The 15771-nt window shown below is 39.4% G+C and overlaps 1 protein-coding gene across 2 annotated transcripts in view; it reads right to left on the bottom strand.

Annotated features, from left to right (window-relative positions):
• The window catches only part of neb (kinesin family member nebbish), a 162851-nt gene that overhangs the window by 131115 nt on the left and 15965 nt on the right, over positions 1–15771 (bottom strand). For both annotated transcript variants that reach the window (XM_073968595.1, XM_073968596.1), the window contains exons 3-4: positions 2775–3388; positions 2528–2711 (exon numbers count right to left, since the gene is read on the bottom strand). In XM_073968595.1, the coding sequence (XP_073824696.1) occupies positions 2528–2711; positions 2775–3388 (798 nt within the window). The remainder of the gene's footprint in view (positions 1–2527; positions 2712–2774; positions 3389–15771) is intronic.

The following is a 15771-nucleotide window of genomic DNA, read 5'->3' as shown; positions in this document are numbered from 1 at the left end:
GAGTGACTTAACCGTTGCCCACAATTCACCTATACCGGCTCCAATGTTGCAGCTCTTCAGATGATTTAACCATTTGTTCCGCTTATGCTCGCCGACCAGCCTGTTAACTTCCAGTGTCAGCTACCTGACTCTGGGGTCATTGGGGTTGATACGACGAAGCTCATCACGCTCGTTTGCTAATCCCGTCGCCTCTGCTGGGAAGTTTGGTCTTACTTCGGGTATTCGACCAGCAGGGATATGGCGAGCGGCTGCAGCAGTGATGATGTCCCGGAACGTCCTTTCCGCTACCCGAACATCAGAAGGATTGGGCAATTCTCTGAAGCGGTGATTTGTTGAACTCTCTGAAACTCGGCCAATCAGCTTTTTTATGATTGACGAACGTGCGGCGTTCAGAGGTGATGAAGTCGGGTGGTCTGCTAATGGAGACAAATATGGGGAGATGGTCTGATCCAAGGGAAATGACGGGTTGCCAGGTAACGTCATTTGTCAGACCAGGTGACACGATGGTTATGTCAGGCGAACTGTGACACTCTCCTCTAATTCTGGTATGGGCGTCCTCATTGACCGTGCAAAACGTAGAGCTATCAATCTGCTCAGCCAGCGCTGTACCTCTCTGGTCGTTTCCGAGGGCCGAATGCCACATCTCATGATGCGCATTAAAATCCCCCCGGACCAGACGATTATGACCTTGCAAGAGCGGGCTAATGTCAGGCCTATAATCATGGATACAGCTATTTCTCGGCGGGATGTATACATTCAGCAACTCTATCTCGGCAGCTCCACACCTGACTGCTACCCCCATACATTCCATGTATGGGTCATTAGAGACAGGCTCAAGCGAGATAGGTCTGTATTGGACAGACTGGTGCAATAGGAAAGCCAATCCCCCACCTCCACTCCTGGTGCGATCTTTCCTCAGAACATTGTAACCATCGCAATGCTCTAAGCTGTGGTTGTTGTTCAGCTTGGTTTCCTGCACCGCCGCGAACTTGATGTTCTTCCGACTCATAAAATCTACGATCTCCTCGATCTTACCTCGGAGTCCATTGCAATTCAATTGCAAAAAGGCTGCATTTTCGGGGATTGGGACAACAACGGCTGGTGTTAAAGGCTGCGTGTGTGGTTGTTGTCGAGGGGACTGCGGGGGAGTTTCGTAATCAGACGACGAGGGAGTCTCGTAATCCGACGACGACTCACTGGGAACTGTGTTCACACAGCATGCAGCAACATAGTCCCTGTCGTAGTCCCTCACGTGGACGAGTCCAGAGCAACCCCTTAGATGCACCCACTCCTGACATCTATTGCATCTCACCGAAGATTGGATGTGGGTGAAGATGCGAATGTGACAAACTGAGCACAGATATATTGGTCCTGGGTTTTCTTCCGTCCCGGCTCGGACCAATAGAATTCGGAGCAGGCATTCCGGGATATGCTGCTCCCAACACAGAAAAACGAAACAAATACGAACATGTACACACTGAGGTGGCAGCCGCTGGCCGGAACATTGGTTTTGTGTTGTTCCGGGTCAATCCGGTACGAAAGAACCCGCTGCCGTGGGATTGACTATTACGTTGGGGTCATTTGATGACCCAAATCGTATTTATCATCACCGTATGTCGTACTGGTGGGATATAATTAAAAGTCCTTACTACTCAGTGCATGAATTTCTGAGACACATATACTGAAATCAATTACTTTCATCAATATTTTGTGCTTAGAAGTCTATTTATTGCATGTGTATACACATAACATGTTAGGGTCATTTTATGACCCCGTGCGTATATAATGTGGCATGTCAAAATTAAATATTAATTTTTTTTAGCATTTTCCTTACATTTTTTCTTGTTTTAGATGACAACAAAACAAAAAATAAATAAAGAATACAAAAAATTTACATTTATTGTTGTAATTTTTACATTCAATAACAACGAATCCTAATGCTTTCAGTTCAGTGACAGATTTTTTGCCGATAATATTGACATCGAATTTATGTAAATTTTTAGTTCTTTACTGAATTTATTAGTGATCAGACAAAAATTTTCTCTAATAAACACTTCAAACTATTATCCCACGCCTTAAAAACCTTTTAAAAATGTATGCTATATATTTTTTTCAATAACATAGCGTATGTGATTTTTTTCTAACGTAGTACCAGGGTTAAATATTCAACTTTTTTAATTGTTGGCCAGTGTTATCTTCACGACCCTTGTGAAAGGAGAATTTTATATATTAGAAATATTTCTACGGAAGATTTGAGTGAGCTCAGTGCACACATCGATTAACTTTTTAAAAGCCTGTGACATAGTCATAACTTTTTATAAATATAATAACTTTCCTGAATAATAAAGATAAACACCGTTAAATGGCAAATATACAAAACGTAATAAGTAAGCAATGGCAAATATAAATTACATCATCGCGTTTCTCAACTATTCTTTTTATGGAGTTAAGCGATGTGTGCAGTGAGCGGCTCATTTGTAGGATAACCGGACGAATATTACGTTGGATTAAGTTCATAATTTCTTACCTTATTATTTCCATTTTCTGATTGCAGTGGGTTGCTTATTCTAAAAAAATGCGAACCGCCAAATACTAAACGATCTCCGTGGTTTAGTTCGGTCCTGGCTGTTACAAGTTCACCATTGAGGTATGTTTCAAAGTCTTTCGACTCGGGAGTGACAAAAAGGTTCCCATTATTATTATCAATTGTGCTAAAACATTAAAACAGTAATGAGTATGTATTAATATAATAGTTTAACTATTAACCTAGTTACCAATGATTATGTGCTATGAGAGGACCATCTAAAATAATATCAGGTTGGGTACCCGTAGTAGTAGATCTCTTGCGACCAACTGTAACATGTCCAGGTGGCAATATATAAAAAAGCGTTTCGCTGAGCATCGGATCATCTGTTAAATTTATTAGACATGCTTGATTACGATCTCTAAACAATTCGAGTGCTAAACCTTTACGTCGTAGCAACAACAAGTCCGATTTTCGCAAATCTTCTGCTTCTTTAAGACGGTCCATCCATGATTTTTGTGCTCTTTTCAATTCTTTTTCCCGTTCAGAAAGCTGCTCCCTCAAATTTTCCATTTCAATTTCATTCACCGCGAATTTATCTATGATTGCTTTTGGAACGGTATTCATTGTTTCGGACAATCTTCTTTTTCTTTCGTATTCAAAATGTAAAGATTTTAAACGATCAATCTCGGCTCGTAGTTCACGTATGGTTTTGTCATGTTGCGATTCGTTAACTTTTACTCTATTAATTATTCGGCTAGCCTGACATGCGTATCGAAGTGTCGCCAATGTCTCATCTATATGTGTACTAGCTGGTGATATTGTAGCTAACATAACTGTCTTTGAATTACCACCAAGATTTTCCTTAAAATTGTAAGAAGAAAATTTTATTAATGGAACATTTGAATTACATTTTATTTCAGTGTAGCATAGTATGGACAAACGTAATAAAATGTATGAATAGTCAGGAAGAGACATAGTAACCCAGCGAAAAAACTGGAAGCCGTGCAATGATGATTAGCTCACGTTAAAACACCATCCGGGGATTATCCAAAGGAGTCGAGAAATAGGCACTCAAATTTTATATACTATATTTCGCTACATATAATGGTAATAAAGGAATATGCATACATAACTACCCAGCAAAATAAATTGGAAGTAGTGCAATGTGGACTAGTTCAGTCACGGCATGTTTTGATGCAGTTCAACTGGAGTCGTGAAAAAGGCACTCCAGTCCTCACATTTTAACCGCATTTGGATGCAATCCAAAGAATCACATCCACTTGTCACATTTTAACAACATCCGGATGCAGTTCAACGGAGTCGTGAAAAAGGCACTCCAATTCCTCACAATTTAACAGCATCCGGATGCAGTCCAAACGGAGTCGTGAAAAAGGCACTCCGTTCGCTACATTTTATTAGCAGTTGTTAGAGATCCCTATATGTACATAAATCAGATTGTACATCTCTACAGGCAGCGGCTTTCATTTTCCAAAAAGAGATAAGCGTGTTAATATAAACTAAATAATATTTAATATTTAAATAATATTTAATTTGTGAACATTTTTCCGGCAACTCACCAGAAGAAAATTTCCGAATGGAGTGCTGTTGGAGTACGTGTCGAAATCTTAACTGGTGATGGGAAGACAACCAATTTAGCAAATGAAGCAAAAACAGTTCAGCTTGGAACAAATGCAAGCGGAGGAAACACGCATGTTTGCGATTGAATTCAATGGAGAATTTTCATAATTTGTGTTAATGTAATAAAGTTGTTAATATTTTTGTTTTGCACAAATAATAAATGCATTTTATTTGTTCTGGCATATTTTGTAATGGCTCGCAGAATGCCTGTACCAAAAACGTACTTTGGACTGCCTCCTATTCTACCCCAAAGGGTTAGTTAAAATGCAATGCCAAAGGGTCAGTTAAAATGCAGTGCCAGAGGGTCAGTTAAAATGCAGTGCAAAAGGGTTAGTTAAAATGCAATGCCAAAGGGTCAGTTAAAATGCAGTGCCAAAGGGTTAGTTAAAATGCAGTGCTTTGGAGTGCATCTTTCAGTGGTCACGCTCTTGTAAAAATCATCAGTGAAAATGCATAATTTGATGCACATCCAGATCACTTGTACATATCATTTAACTGCATCTTTGGAGGCAAACATTTTGCTGGGTAGTCGTAGTTTTCAATGGTCAAAACGTCTGCAATGGTCATTCTTGTATTGGATAGCGTTCTATTGTTTTGACCATTAAAAAATGGTTGTCGGTTAGAGTCTGAAATTAGCAATTCTATAAATTTAAAAATATATAGAAAATACTAACTCCCAGAAGGAAAATCTTAAAAACAATCAGTCTTCGCCTAAAAGTCTTAAAACAATATGTATACACTGCCACAAACCAAAATACTGGTCTAACAATAAATTGTGTAAGATCCAAGTTTAAGATCTCGTCTCGGATGATTTTTGATTTATTGGCCTATGTTGTCCTTATGATCCTGATTATTGTACCTGAATAACAATACAATGTCGTATAGATTAGGTTTATAATTATAATCTATAAATATAAAAGAGCAGTGAGGTGGGTGATTCATCAACGCCGAGGCGAAACGGCTGAATCTAGAAGCGTTAACTTTTTAGTGTGTGTTGTTGGAGGTGTTTAGGGGTGAGATAAGGCTGGGTTTTTGGATATTCGAACTAGAAGGGTACTAAAATGTACTAAATAGGGTACCCAAACGAGTAGAGCTAGAATTTTGAAATTTGGAATGAGGGTTACAGATGAAGAGTTAGAAAGATGTACCAAAGGCTTTTGGAATATTGAAATTTGGAATGAGGGCACTGATGAAGGGTAACAATGAAAGGTCAATCCCGCGACGGCCGGTTCTATGCACCGGATTGACTCGGAGGAATCTTCGACCAGGGACCGTCACCTCAACAATTATGTGTTTGTGTTCGTGTATTTTTTTCACCATGGGAGCGGCAATTTATCCCGGAATGCCTGCTCCGAGCTCTTCTGGTCCGTGCCGGGATAGAAATGAACCCCGGGCCAGTATGGGTCTGTTCCGTTTGCCAGATCCGCAAAAGATGTATGGAATGGGTGCATTTTCGTGGGTGCTCTGGCCTTAGTAGCACCCGGGATTACAGCGACAGGTATGTTGCTGCTTGCTGCGTCAGCGCATCACCCAGTGCGTCTTCTACGTCGTCGTCTGACTCTTCGTCGTCGTCGGAATACGAGACGCCCCCGGAGTCTCCCCAACAACAACAACAAATGCAGCATCTAACACATGTTGTTTTTCAACGGCCCGGAAATGCATCATTCCTGCAATTCAAGTGCAACGGTCTCCGCAATAAGGTCAGTGAAATTGTGGACTTTATGAGTCGGAAAAACATCATGGTCGCCGCGATCCAGGAAACAAAGCTCACCGCCACCTGTAGCTTACGTTGTGATGGTTACAACGTTTTGCGGAAGGATCGCACAAGAAGCGGAGGAGGAGGACTTGCCTTCCTAATACTCCAGTCTGTCCAGTACAGACCTATCTCGCTTGAGCTTGGCTCTAGTGACCCATACATGGAGTGTATGGGGGTAGCAGTAAAGTGTGGTACTGCCGAGGTAGAGCTGCTTAATGTGTACATACCGCCGATGAATAGCTGTGCCCGACGTTATATGCCCAATATTAGTTTGCTTTTAGAGGGCGATAACCGTCTGGTGCTAGGGGACTTCAATGCTCATCATGAGCTTTGGCACTCCGTCCTAGGTAATGACCAGCGGGGTACAGCGCTGGCAGAGCAAATCGATAGCTCCACGTTTTGCGCGGTGAATGAAGACGCTCCTACGAGGATTAGAGGAAACTGCCACAGCTCGCCAGATATCACCATTGTGGCACCAGGTCTGATAAATGACGTATCCTGGTAATCCGTCATTTCCCTTACTTCGGACCACCTCCCTATCATCGTCTCCGTAAACAGACCACCCGACTTCATAACCACTGAACGCCGTACTTTCCTGAACCATGGAAAGCTGATTGGCAAGGTTTCAGAGAATTTACCAATCACCGCTTCAGTCAATTGCCCACCCCCTCAGATCCTCGGGTAGCTGAGAGAACTTTCCGAGACATCATCACTAAGGCAGCCGCTCGCTACATACCTGCTGGTCGAATACCCGAAATAAGACCAAATTTCCCAGCAGAGGCGACGGGACTAGCAAACGAACGTGATGAGCTTCGTCATACGAACCCCGAAGACCCAAGAGTTAGAGAACTTACTCTTGAAGTCAACAGGCTAGTGGGCGAACATAAGCGGAAAAAGTGGCTAGACCATCTGAAGCAATGCAACATTGGTGCAGGAATAAGTAAATTGTCGGCAACGGTTAAATCACTCTCGAGTCCGGAAAAGAAGGATGACAGAACGGCTGTTACTTTCAACGGCGTGACAGTAACTGACCCAAAGAGGTGCGCGTGTTATTTTAACCGGCAGTTCATAGAGCACCCCGAGAGTGATAGGGCGATGAGAAGTGTGCTACGCCGTATAAGAAGAGCTCTTCCAGCCGAGGAGGTACCACCACAATTTACGATGAGCGATGTTGCAGATGCCATCCGAAACGCTAAATCATCCAAAGCATTGGGCCCGCACCGAATATCGATGGTAATGCTTAAGCAGCTGGATGAACCTGGAGTTGAGTATTTAACAAGTGTTCTCAACCTATCGTTAGCCACCCATGTTGTACCGGATGCCTGGAAAGTTGGCAGGGTGGTCCCGCTACTGAAGCCTGACAAGGATGCCAGCAGAGGTGAATCGTACAGGCCGATTTCACTCCTGTCACCAGTAGCAAAGATCCTAGAGGCGCTACTCCTCCCCACGATGAGAAGGTGTTTTCCAGTTGCCCAACATCAACATGGATTTCGGAAAATGCATAGTACTACAACAGCATTAGACGCCATATCCACACATATCAGTAGAGGACTGAACCAGAAAAGGCCGTGCGACAGAACAGTCATGGTGGCTCTTGACCTATCGAAGGTCTTCGATACCATCAACCATGCCAAGCTGTTCGAGGATATAGAGAAAACTAATCTCCAGCCATGTTTGAAACGTTGGGTAATCAACTATATGTGTGGACGCCAGTCGTTTGTAGAATTCAGAAACAAGAAGTCCAAAACCCGTAGAGTGAAACAGGGAGTTCCCCAAGGAGGGCTGATATCTCCGGAACTATTTAACCTCTACCTTTCTGAAATTCCACACCCTCCAGACGGCATAGAGATCGTGATGTATGCGGATGATTGTACGATCTTGGCGTCGGGTCCTATCGTCGATGACATATGTGATAGGTTAAATGTCTACATAGCTGACCTAGTGCAGTTCTTCCATCTGAGGAATATGAAAATATCCGCCGCTAAATCCACAGCCACGCTGTTCACCACATGGACGGCTGAGATGAGGCTCCCACTGAACATATTGGTCAATGGTGCACTGATTCCGACCACTAACTACCCTAAAATACTGGGTGTAACGTTCGATAGCATGTTCAAGTCGTCCGCGCATGCCACAGCTATTTGCAATAAGATCAGAAGTAGGAACAAGGTTCTCAAGTCGCTGGCCGGCAGCACTTGGGGTGCTGATAAAGAAACCTTGTTGACCACCTACAATGCAATAGGCCGGTCTGTGGTAAGCTATGCGTCGCCAGCGTGGTCCGCAAAGGTTAGCGCATCGCAGTGGAAGAAGATTCAAACCTGCCAGAATGCCGCCCTGAGGACTGCAACAGGGTGCCTCCTCATGACACCAGTGGACCATCTTCATGAGGAGGCGAAGGTTTTACCGGTGCGTCAGCACAATAAGATGTTGTCAATGCAATACCTGCTTGGGTGTTACCGCAGTGAGCATCCCTGTCACGATTTAATGGACAGGCTCCCCGCACCCAGGCACGTCAGGAGAGACCTTCATGATCTAGAGAGAGAGGTCCAAAGGTATAAAAGAGAACCGCTAGATCAACGAGCCTATCAGGCAGGCTTGAATCGCATTCACACCAACATGGTTGCGCAAGCAGTACGAAGATACAGTGTGAATGCCGTGCTTGGAAACCATCCCCCATCCATCGCAGCAGAAGAACGACAGCTGCCAAGGCAAACACGAATGGTTTTAGCTCAGTTAAGATCCGGACGATGGAGCCGCCTTAATTCGTATTGGGCCAGAATTGACGCCACGATACCCAACATATGTCCAGCATGTGGATTGGGACCACACGATACTCTGCATTTATTCAACTGCCCAGCTAACCCCACTCACCTGTCTCCTCATTCTTTATGGACGCAACCAGTCCAGGTTGCAGAATTCTTGAGTCTGGATACAGAGGAACTTGATAACTGAAATAATACACGAACGAACATATATGCGTTGCTACAACAACAACAACAATGAAATGTTTTTGGAAAGTCGAACTATAAGTGTACGAAAAGTAATAAATGACACTAAATTTAGTACAGTTTGCATTTGGGTGAACGAATAAAGCTGGAATCATGAAATTTGGAATGAGGGTCACTGATGGAGAGTAACAAAGAAAGGTTTTTGGAAATTCGAACTATAAGTGTACGAAAAATACTAAATTTAGTACACTTGGATTTGGGTGAACAGATAGAGCTTTAATCCTGGAATTTGTAATGTGGATCACTGATGGCGAGTAACAAAGAAAGGTTTTTGGATATTCGAACTAAAAGTGTACGAAAAGTACTAAATTTAGTACACTTGGATTTGGGTGAACGGATAGAGCTGTAATCCTGGAATTTGGAATTAGGGCACTGATGAGTAAGAAAGATGTACCAAAGGTCAAAAAGTCCTAAATGGCAGTGAGTTTAGTATGATTTGGGTGAACGGATAGAGCTGGAATCCTGAAATTTGGAATTAATTATTTATTTATTATTATATTAACTTGTATTAAATACAATGTTAATAAGACATAACATTGGCTACAACGGCCATCAGCTAATACTTATAATACAATAGATTTACAGATTATAATTAATTTGTCTTATATAATTAAATGAGAATTTGTTATAAAATTGTACATAGCATTTATATTTGTGGTAGTTGGTGACTTAAGGACTTCTAATCCATTGTTGTTGAGATATAGTTGACGTAAATTGGAGAAATCATTACAAGACAGTAGAAAATGATCAATAGTACCGATATTTCCACACTTGGGACATTTGTTGTCCATGTCATTGTTTAGAAGATGTTAATGTGTGACGATGGTGTGACCCATACGTAGGCGGGAGAACATACGTATTTTCTTTTTATATACAGTGGCGACCATATAATTAAGAACGACATCGTATTAAAAAGTGTTTGACTTACTACGTTGCAAATATTTGAATATTTATATGGAACAAAATTTGTAAATAAAGTAGAGGGTAAGCACTTTCAAATGAAGCCAAAACATGTTTCAATTCTCCCTCGTTTATACGAAAGAAATCACGATTTATTAAAATAGTCATAAATCGACCTGGCCACATAATTAAGAACGATATAAGTAAAGGTTACTTTAAGGTAATTTTCATACACAATATGTGAATTTATCGTTATGTATTTTAGAAATCAGTTACTTTGATTCATTTTTAGTATCATATGTCCTTCGATGGTACATATTATTGAGTCTAAGTTTGATAATTAGGGCATACCTAACGTTTTCAAAAATTTGCCCATAATTTGACGAATTTATTTTATTTTTGGGATCTAAAGCCACAGTTTTGGCTTCCACTCATTCCCTCGACGACGCTCTGAACGATACCCTGTGGTTGTCGTTCCATAATCGGCGCTTATTTACCCTTAAATTGGTTTTTACCCCACTTCTTTGAGTCCTTTACGAGGGAATTGTCTGGGAAATAGTTTCGTATGAGCCATTTCCACCTTATAAATCGGTAGGATTGCTGTCTGCAGGTAGTAGACAGGAAATGAAACAATAATATAACGTCTATACAAAAATTGGAAGAATTTCACACCGAATATAACGTTATTAACATAATTTTTTGAATGCGCGATTTCCACAATAATTTTGTGTATGTATATCAGACATTAGTTTATACAAAAATTGTATTTTCATCCATAAAAATTATTGATTTGACTGGTTTTTATTTTAATATGAGCTTCATTGATTAAAAAGTCTTACATAACTATGCCTACCACACCCACAAAGACATTGTGCAATGAAGGCTTTCAAAATATTAAACTTTTCATTTTTGTTCGGTGTACCGTTAGGCCAATTTTTTGTACAAACGAAATTATTTTTTTATTTCCTGTCTACTACCTGCAGACAACAATCCTACCGATTTATAAGGTGGAAATGGCTCATACGAAACTATTTCCCAGACAATTCCCTCGTAAAGGACTCAAAGAAGTGGGGTAAAAACCAATTTAAGGGTAAATAAGCGCCGATTATGGAACGACAACCACAGGGTATCGTTCAGAGCGTCGTCGAGGGAATGAGTGGAAGCCAAAACTGTGGCTTTAGATCCCAAAAATAAAATAAATTCGTCAAATTATGGGCAAATTTTTGAAAACGTTAGGTATGCCCTAATTATCAAACTTAGACTCAATAATATGTACCATCGAAGGACATATGATACTAAAAATGAATCAAAGTAACTGATTTCTAAAATACATAACGATATATTCACATATTGTGTATGAAAATTACCTTAAAGTAAACTTTACTTATATCGTTCTTAATTATGTGGCCAGGACGATTTATGACTATTTTAATAAATCGTGGTTTCTTTCGTATAAACGAGGGAGAATTAAAACATGTTTTGGCTTTATTTGAAAGTGCTTACCCTATACTTAATTTACAAATTTTGTTCCATATAAATATTTAAATATTTGGAACGTAGCAAGTCAAATACTTTTTAATACGATGTCGTTCTTAATTATATGGCCGCCAAAGTACGTCGGTGGGATATTTGGGTTTAAGAAGAAGGATTTACGTAGTTGTAATGGAGGTGACAGAAATTCATGTTGTTTTGCATGGCATGAGAAACCAGTTCATTTCTAATGTGCGTTTTCAAATCCAATTTTTCAACCAGCATATCACATTCTAACGGTGCTGTACATGCAAATTTTGCAGCGTTGTCGGCATGTACGTTTCCTGTAATTCCCACATGTCCTGGTATCCAGAAAAGTTGTATATTGGCCTGATCTGTTAAGAGATCGCGGATTTTATTAATGGATGTCCAAGTAGTGTTTGAGACGTTAGAAACAGCTTTGAGGACAGATAAACTGTCGGAGAAAATTATGGTTCTTTTTTGGATGCTTTTGCAATATTTATGGCTTCAATAATTGCTGCAGCTTCAGCTGTAAAGATAGATGTGAAATGTGTCAGCGTTTTAATGGTTAAGATGCTTCCCTCCGCATCGACTACTGCAAATGAAGTTCTTGAATCAGTTTTTGAAGCATCTGTATATAAAAATTGCAAATCGCTGTGTTGTGTTGAAAAAAGATTAAAGTGTTGAACATACAATTCGTTTGGAGTTTTGTCTTTTCCTAAAGTGCTTAGGGATATGTTACATACTTCGTCGGAAAACACCCACGAAGGTAGTTTGACTTTATGTCCGGACAGCTTATCTTTAAAATTGATTATGTTATCCATTAGTGATCTGTATATGGCTGAAGGCTTCTTCGGTTTCTTTTTGGCTTTTAAAATTTTTGAAGCATCTATTCCAATGACGGATGATTTTGAGGATAGAATTTTTGGCAATAGGAGATTAGTGGAGTCAACGATTCTTTGCTCGAGTGATGGTAATCCGGATTCGATGAGTAAAGTGTTTATTGGCGTAGTCCTATAAGCGTATAAACTCGCTCTGATGCTATCATGGTCAACAGTTTTGATTAGTTTGAGGGTTGATTTTGGGCTATCACCAAACAAATATAGTCCGTAGTCTATTTTGCTTAATACCAATGTTTTTACCAAATATGTGAGGGTGTTGATGTGGACGAATGTTTTAGAAGAAAGATATTTGATAACATTGGATCGTAGAATAAGATCCTTCTTAAGCTTGAGTATATGCTTTTTCCATCTATAGTTTTTTTTCAAAAATTATTCCCAGGATTTTCAAATTATTTACATAAGGTATGTTTAAACCGTTTGCAGCTATATCTGTGGGATTACAATTGTGTTTCCTGCATATATGTAGTATTGATGATTTTGTGGTAGATATTTTTGCACCCGATGTATTGGACCAATTGGAAATGTCATTTATTATCTCAGAAAATTGGTTGTTTGTGATTGTATTATCTTTATTGCAGCTTAAGACGTATAAGTCGTCTGCGTAAAGGCAATGGTAAATTCTTGGTATTTTGTTGATGATTTCGCTAATATGGTTGAATGCAATTTGGAACAAAATTACTGATAGTGGAGAACCCTGAGGTATACCATTTTCCATTGTGAACATGTCCGAATAATAATTGTTGATTTTTACCCGGAAGGTCCGTCCAGTTAAAAAGGATTTAATGTAATTCAGAATCTTACAGCCTATGCCCCATGAGACTAAAGAGTTTAGTATGACATGCATGCCAATGCGATCGAATGCTTTTTCGAAGTCAAGTGATAACACTGATGTGTGATTTCTTGTAGATATAGATTTAGATGCGTTAAAATCTATGTGGAGAAGGGCATCAGTGCAACCCTGATTTGCTTTATATGCCACTTGATTAATTGCGATATGATTACGAGTAGTAAGGAACCATGATAATCAATTCGAAATAATTCTTTCCAATAGTTTAGAAAGACATGGCAGTAGGGAAATCGATCGATACGCTGAAAAGCTGGTTTTGTTTTTGTTAGGTTTTGGTAGTGGAACAATGATTGCTGATTTCCAGGTGTGTGGAATAACACCAGTATCTAGCACTGTGTTATAAAGGGAGATAAGTTTATTTTTGCTATTATTAGATAGTTTCCGTAACATGGGATATGATATGCTATCTCGCCCAGGCGTTGTTCCCTTAACTTTATTTATAGCCAATAGGAGTTCTTGAAAAGAGATTTCCGATTCAATTATTGAAGCATGCCTGTTTGCAGGGATGTTAGAATAGGAAGATGGAATAACAGATTTTGCAGAACAAAACTCTGGAGAAAAGTTTGTGTCGGATGATGCCTCTGACCATAGGTGTCCAAACTCATTGGCGATTTCCACTGGATTGTTAATAGCCACTCCGTTATGTTCCATTGTGGTAAATAAATGACTTGTGTTTTTTCTTGTCATTCTATTTATTTTTTGCCAAACAAAATGGAGAGGTGTATCACGGCTTATGGTCCTGGTAAAGTTATAAAAACATATGGCTTTAGACTTTTTAGATTCATATCTAAATTTGGCATTAGCCTTTTTGTACAATTTTAGATTATCTGGAGAGAGTGATTTTCTAAATTTCCGATAGGTTGTAACTTTGTTTTTACGTAGTTTATGTAAATCTTTGTTCCACCAGGGCACTGAAGTTTTTGGGGTATATTTTGTCGTAGGAATACATTTTTTGCACGCTTTACGGATGGCTTTAGTAATTAAAGCGTTAACTTTATTTGGATTTCCATTAAGAGTTCTGCTATTTAACTCATTGTCAACATTTGTTTTATACGAGCTCCAATCTGCTTTTGCAAGATTATATTTGTATAGTGGCTTAATTTTTATGAAAGCAGTGTCGAGGAGGTTGATGTTAGTAACTATTGGAAAATGGTCGCTCCCATAAAGATCATCAAGTGTGTGACTGCTAGCCATGGACAACAAAGATGGTGAGCAGCAAGTTACGTCTATGTTAGTAAGTGTTCCAAATGTTGAGAGATGAGTGGGTTTGCCGTCATTAAGTACACATAATTTTTGCATATTGAAAGCGTTTTCTAGTATGGTACCCCGAGAATTGGTCTTGTTTGAACCCCAGATTATATTCCAACTATTAACATCACCAATAAAAACAATTGGTGTACGTATGTTGGAAAACATGTCCAAGATGTCAGAAATTGTAAATGTTTCGTTTGGTCCAATGTATGCAGAAACGACAGTGAATTTTATACTAAGAGTAATTTCAATGACAATGTTAAGTATTTTTGAGTTGTTGCAAATTCTATGATGCGGAATGTGACGTTTGATACACACTGCGATTCCGCTTTTCGCAGTAGTATTTTCGGGCTTATTTGCCGAATATGTGGTGTATGAGTTAGGAGAAATTGGTTGCATATTATAAGGGATGTGTGTTTCTTGAAGTGATAAGAAAAAAGGATTGTGATCTTTTAATAATAATTGTAAATCGATAAAGTTATTGATTAATCCTTTTATATTCCATTGAAGAATCTTAAGATTATTCATACTGTTGTGTTTGGCTTAGAGTATCTTTAGGATTGTTTATATCGACATCGTCGATATCATGTATTTCAGGTCTTCTGCTGAAAATTCTTGCTGAGGTTGTTCCATTATAGTTGTTGTTTTGTTTGTTCATATGGTTATTTGAGTAATTGAGTGTGGAGGTAGTTGTTTTGGTGAGAGTTGATGAGTTGTTTTTTAAGTAGGAGTTATTTTGTGCAGTTTCCATAATTGATGATGTAGTTGTAGCAGTTACATTTGATGTTTTATTCATTGGAGAGCTAACAGAGAGAATTTCGCTGTTAGACGTTGATGATGAGTTTGTTGTGGTGGGTTCTGTTGTATATGTTTTGTGGTTCTGTGTTTGAAAGTTCTGTAACGGTAGTTGCTGTGTTGTTGTTTTTAATAGAGGATTGTAATCTTTTTTGCGTTCTTCCATTGCACTCTCTAAAGTTTCTGTGAGAACTTCTGATGAGGTGTGTTTTGGTGTTTTTTGTATTGCCTCTTTAAAAGAGCATTTATTTGTTATTTTGTGTTTCAATACTTCTTTTCGTTGTAGCATTGCAGGGCATTTTTTGTTGTTAGAACGATGTGGGTGATTACAATTTATGCATTGTATTTTGGTACACGGGATAGGATCGTGTATGGTGGAAGAACAAACTTCACATGTTGCACTGTTGGTGCAGAACTTTTTGGTGTGGCCAATTTTGAAGCAGTTTTTGCACTGCAATGGATTTGGTACATATTGTTTAATTTTGCATGTGATAATTCCAACATCTACGGTTTGTGGAAGATCGTAGAGGTCGAAATCTAAAATGGGCATTGGCGTATTTGTTACTGTGCCATTCTTATATGTTGTTATTTTTTTGCAACCAATTACATTTTGCGTCTTCATTCCATTAACTATTTGCTCCTCAGTTAAATTAGTT

The sequence above is a fragment of the Musca autumnalis genome, unplaced genomic scaffold (assembly GCF_047663935.1).
Source record: "Musca autumnalis isolate F117 unplaced genomic scaffold, ASM4766393v1 scaffold_2, whole genome shotgun sequence".
Classification (NCBI taxonomy): domain Eukaryota; kingdom Metazoa; phylum Arthropoda; class Insecta; order Diptera; family Muscidae; genus Musca; species Musca autumnalis.
The sequence above is the reverse complement of the archived record's forward strand: the minus strand, read 5'-3'. Positions and strand labels throughout refer to the sequence as shown.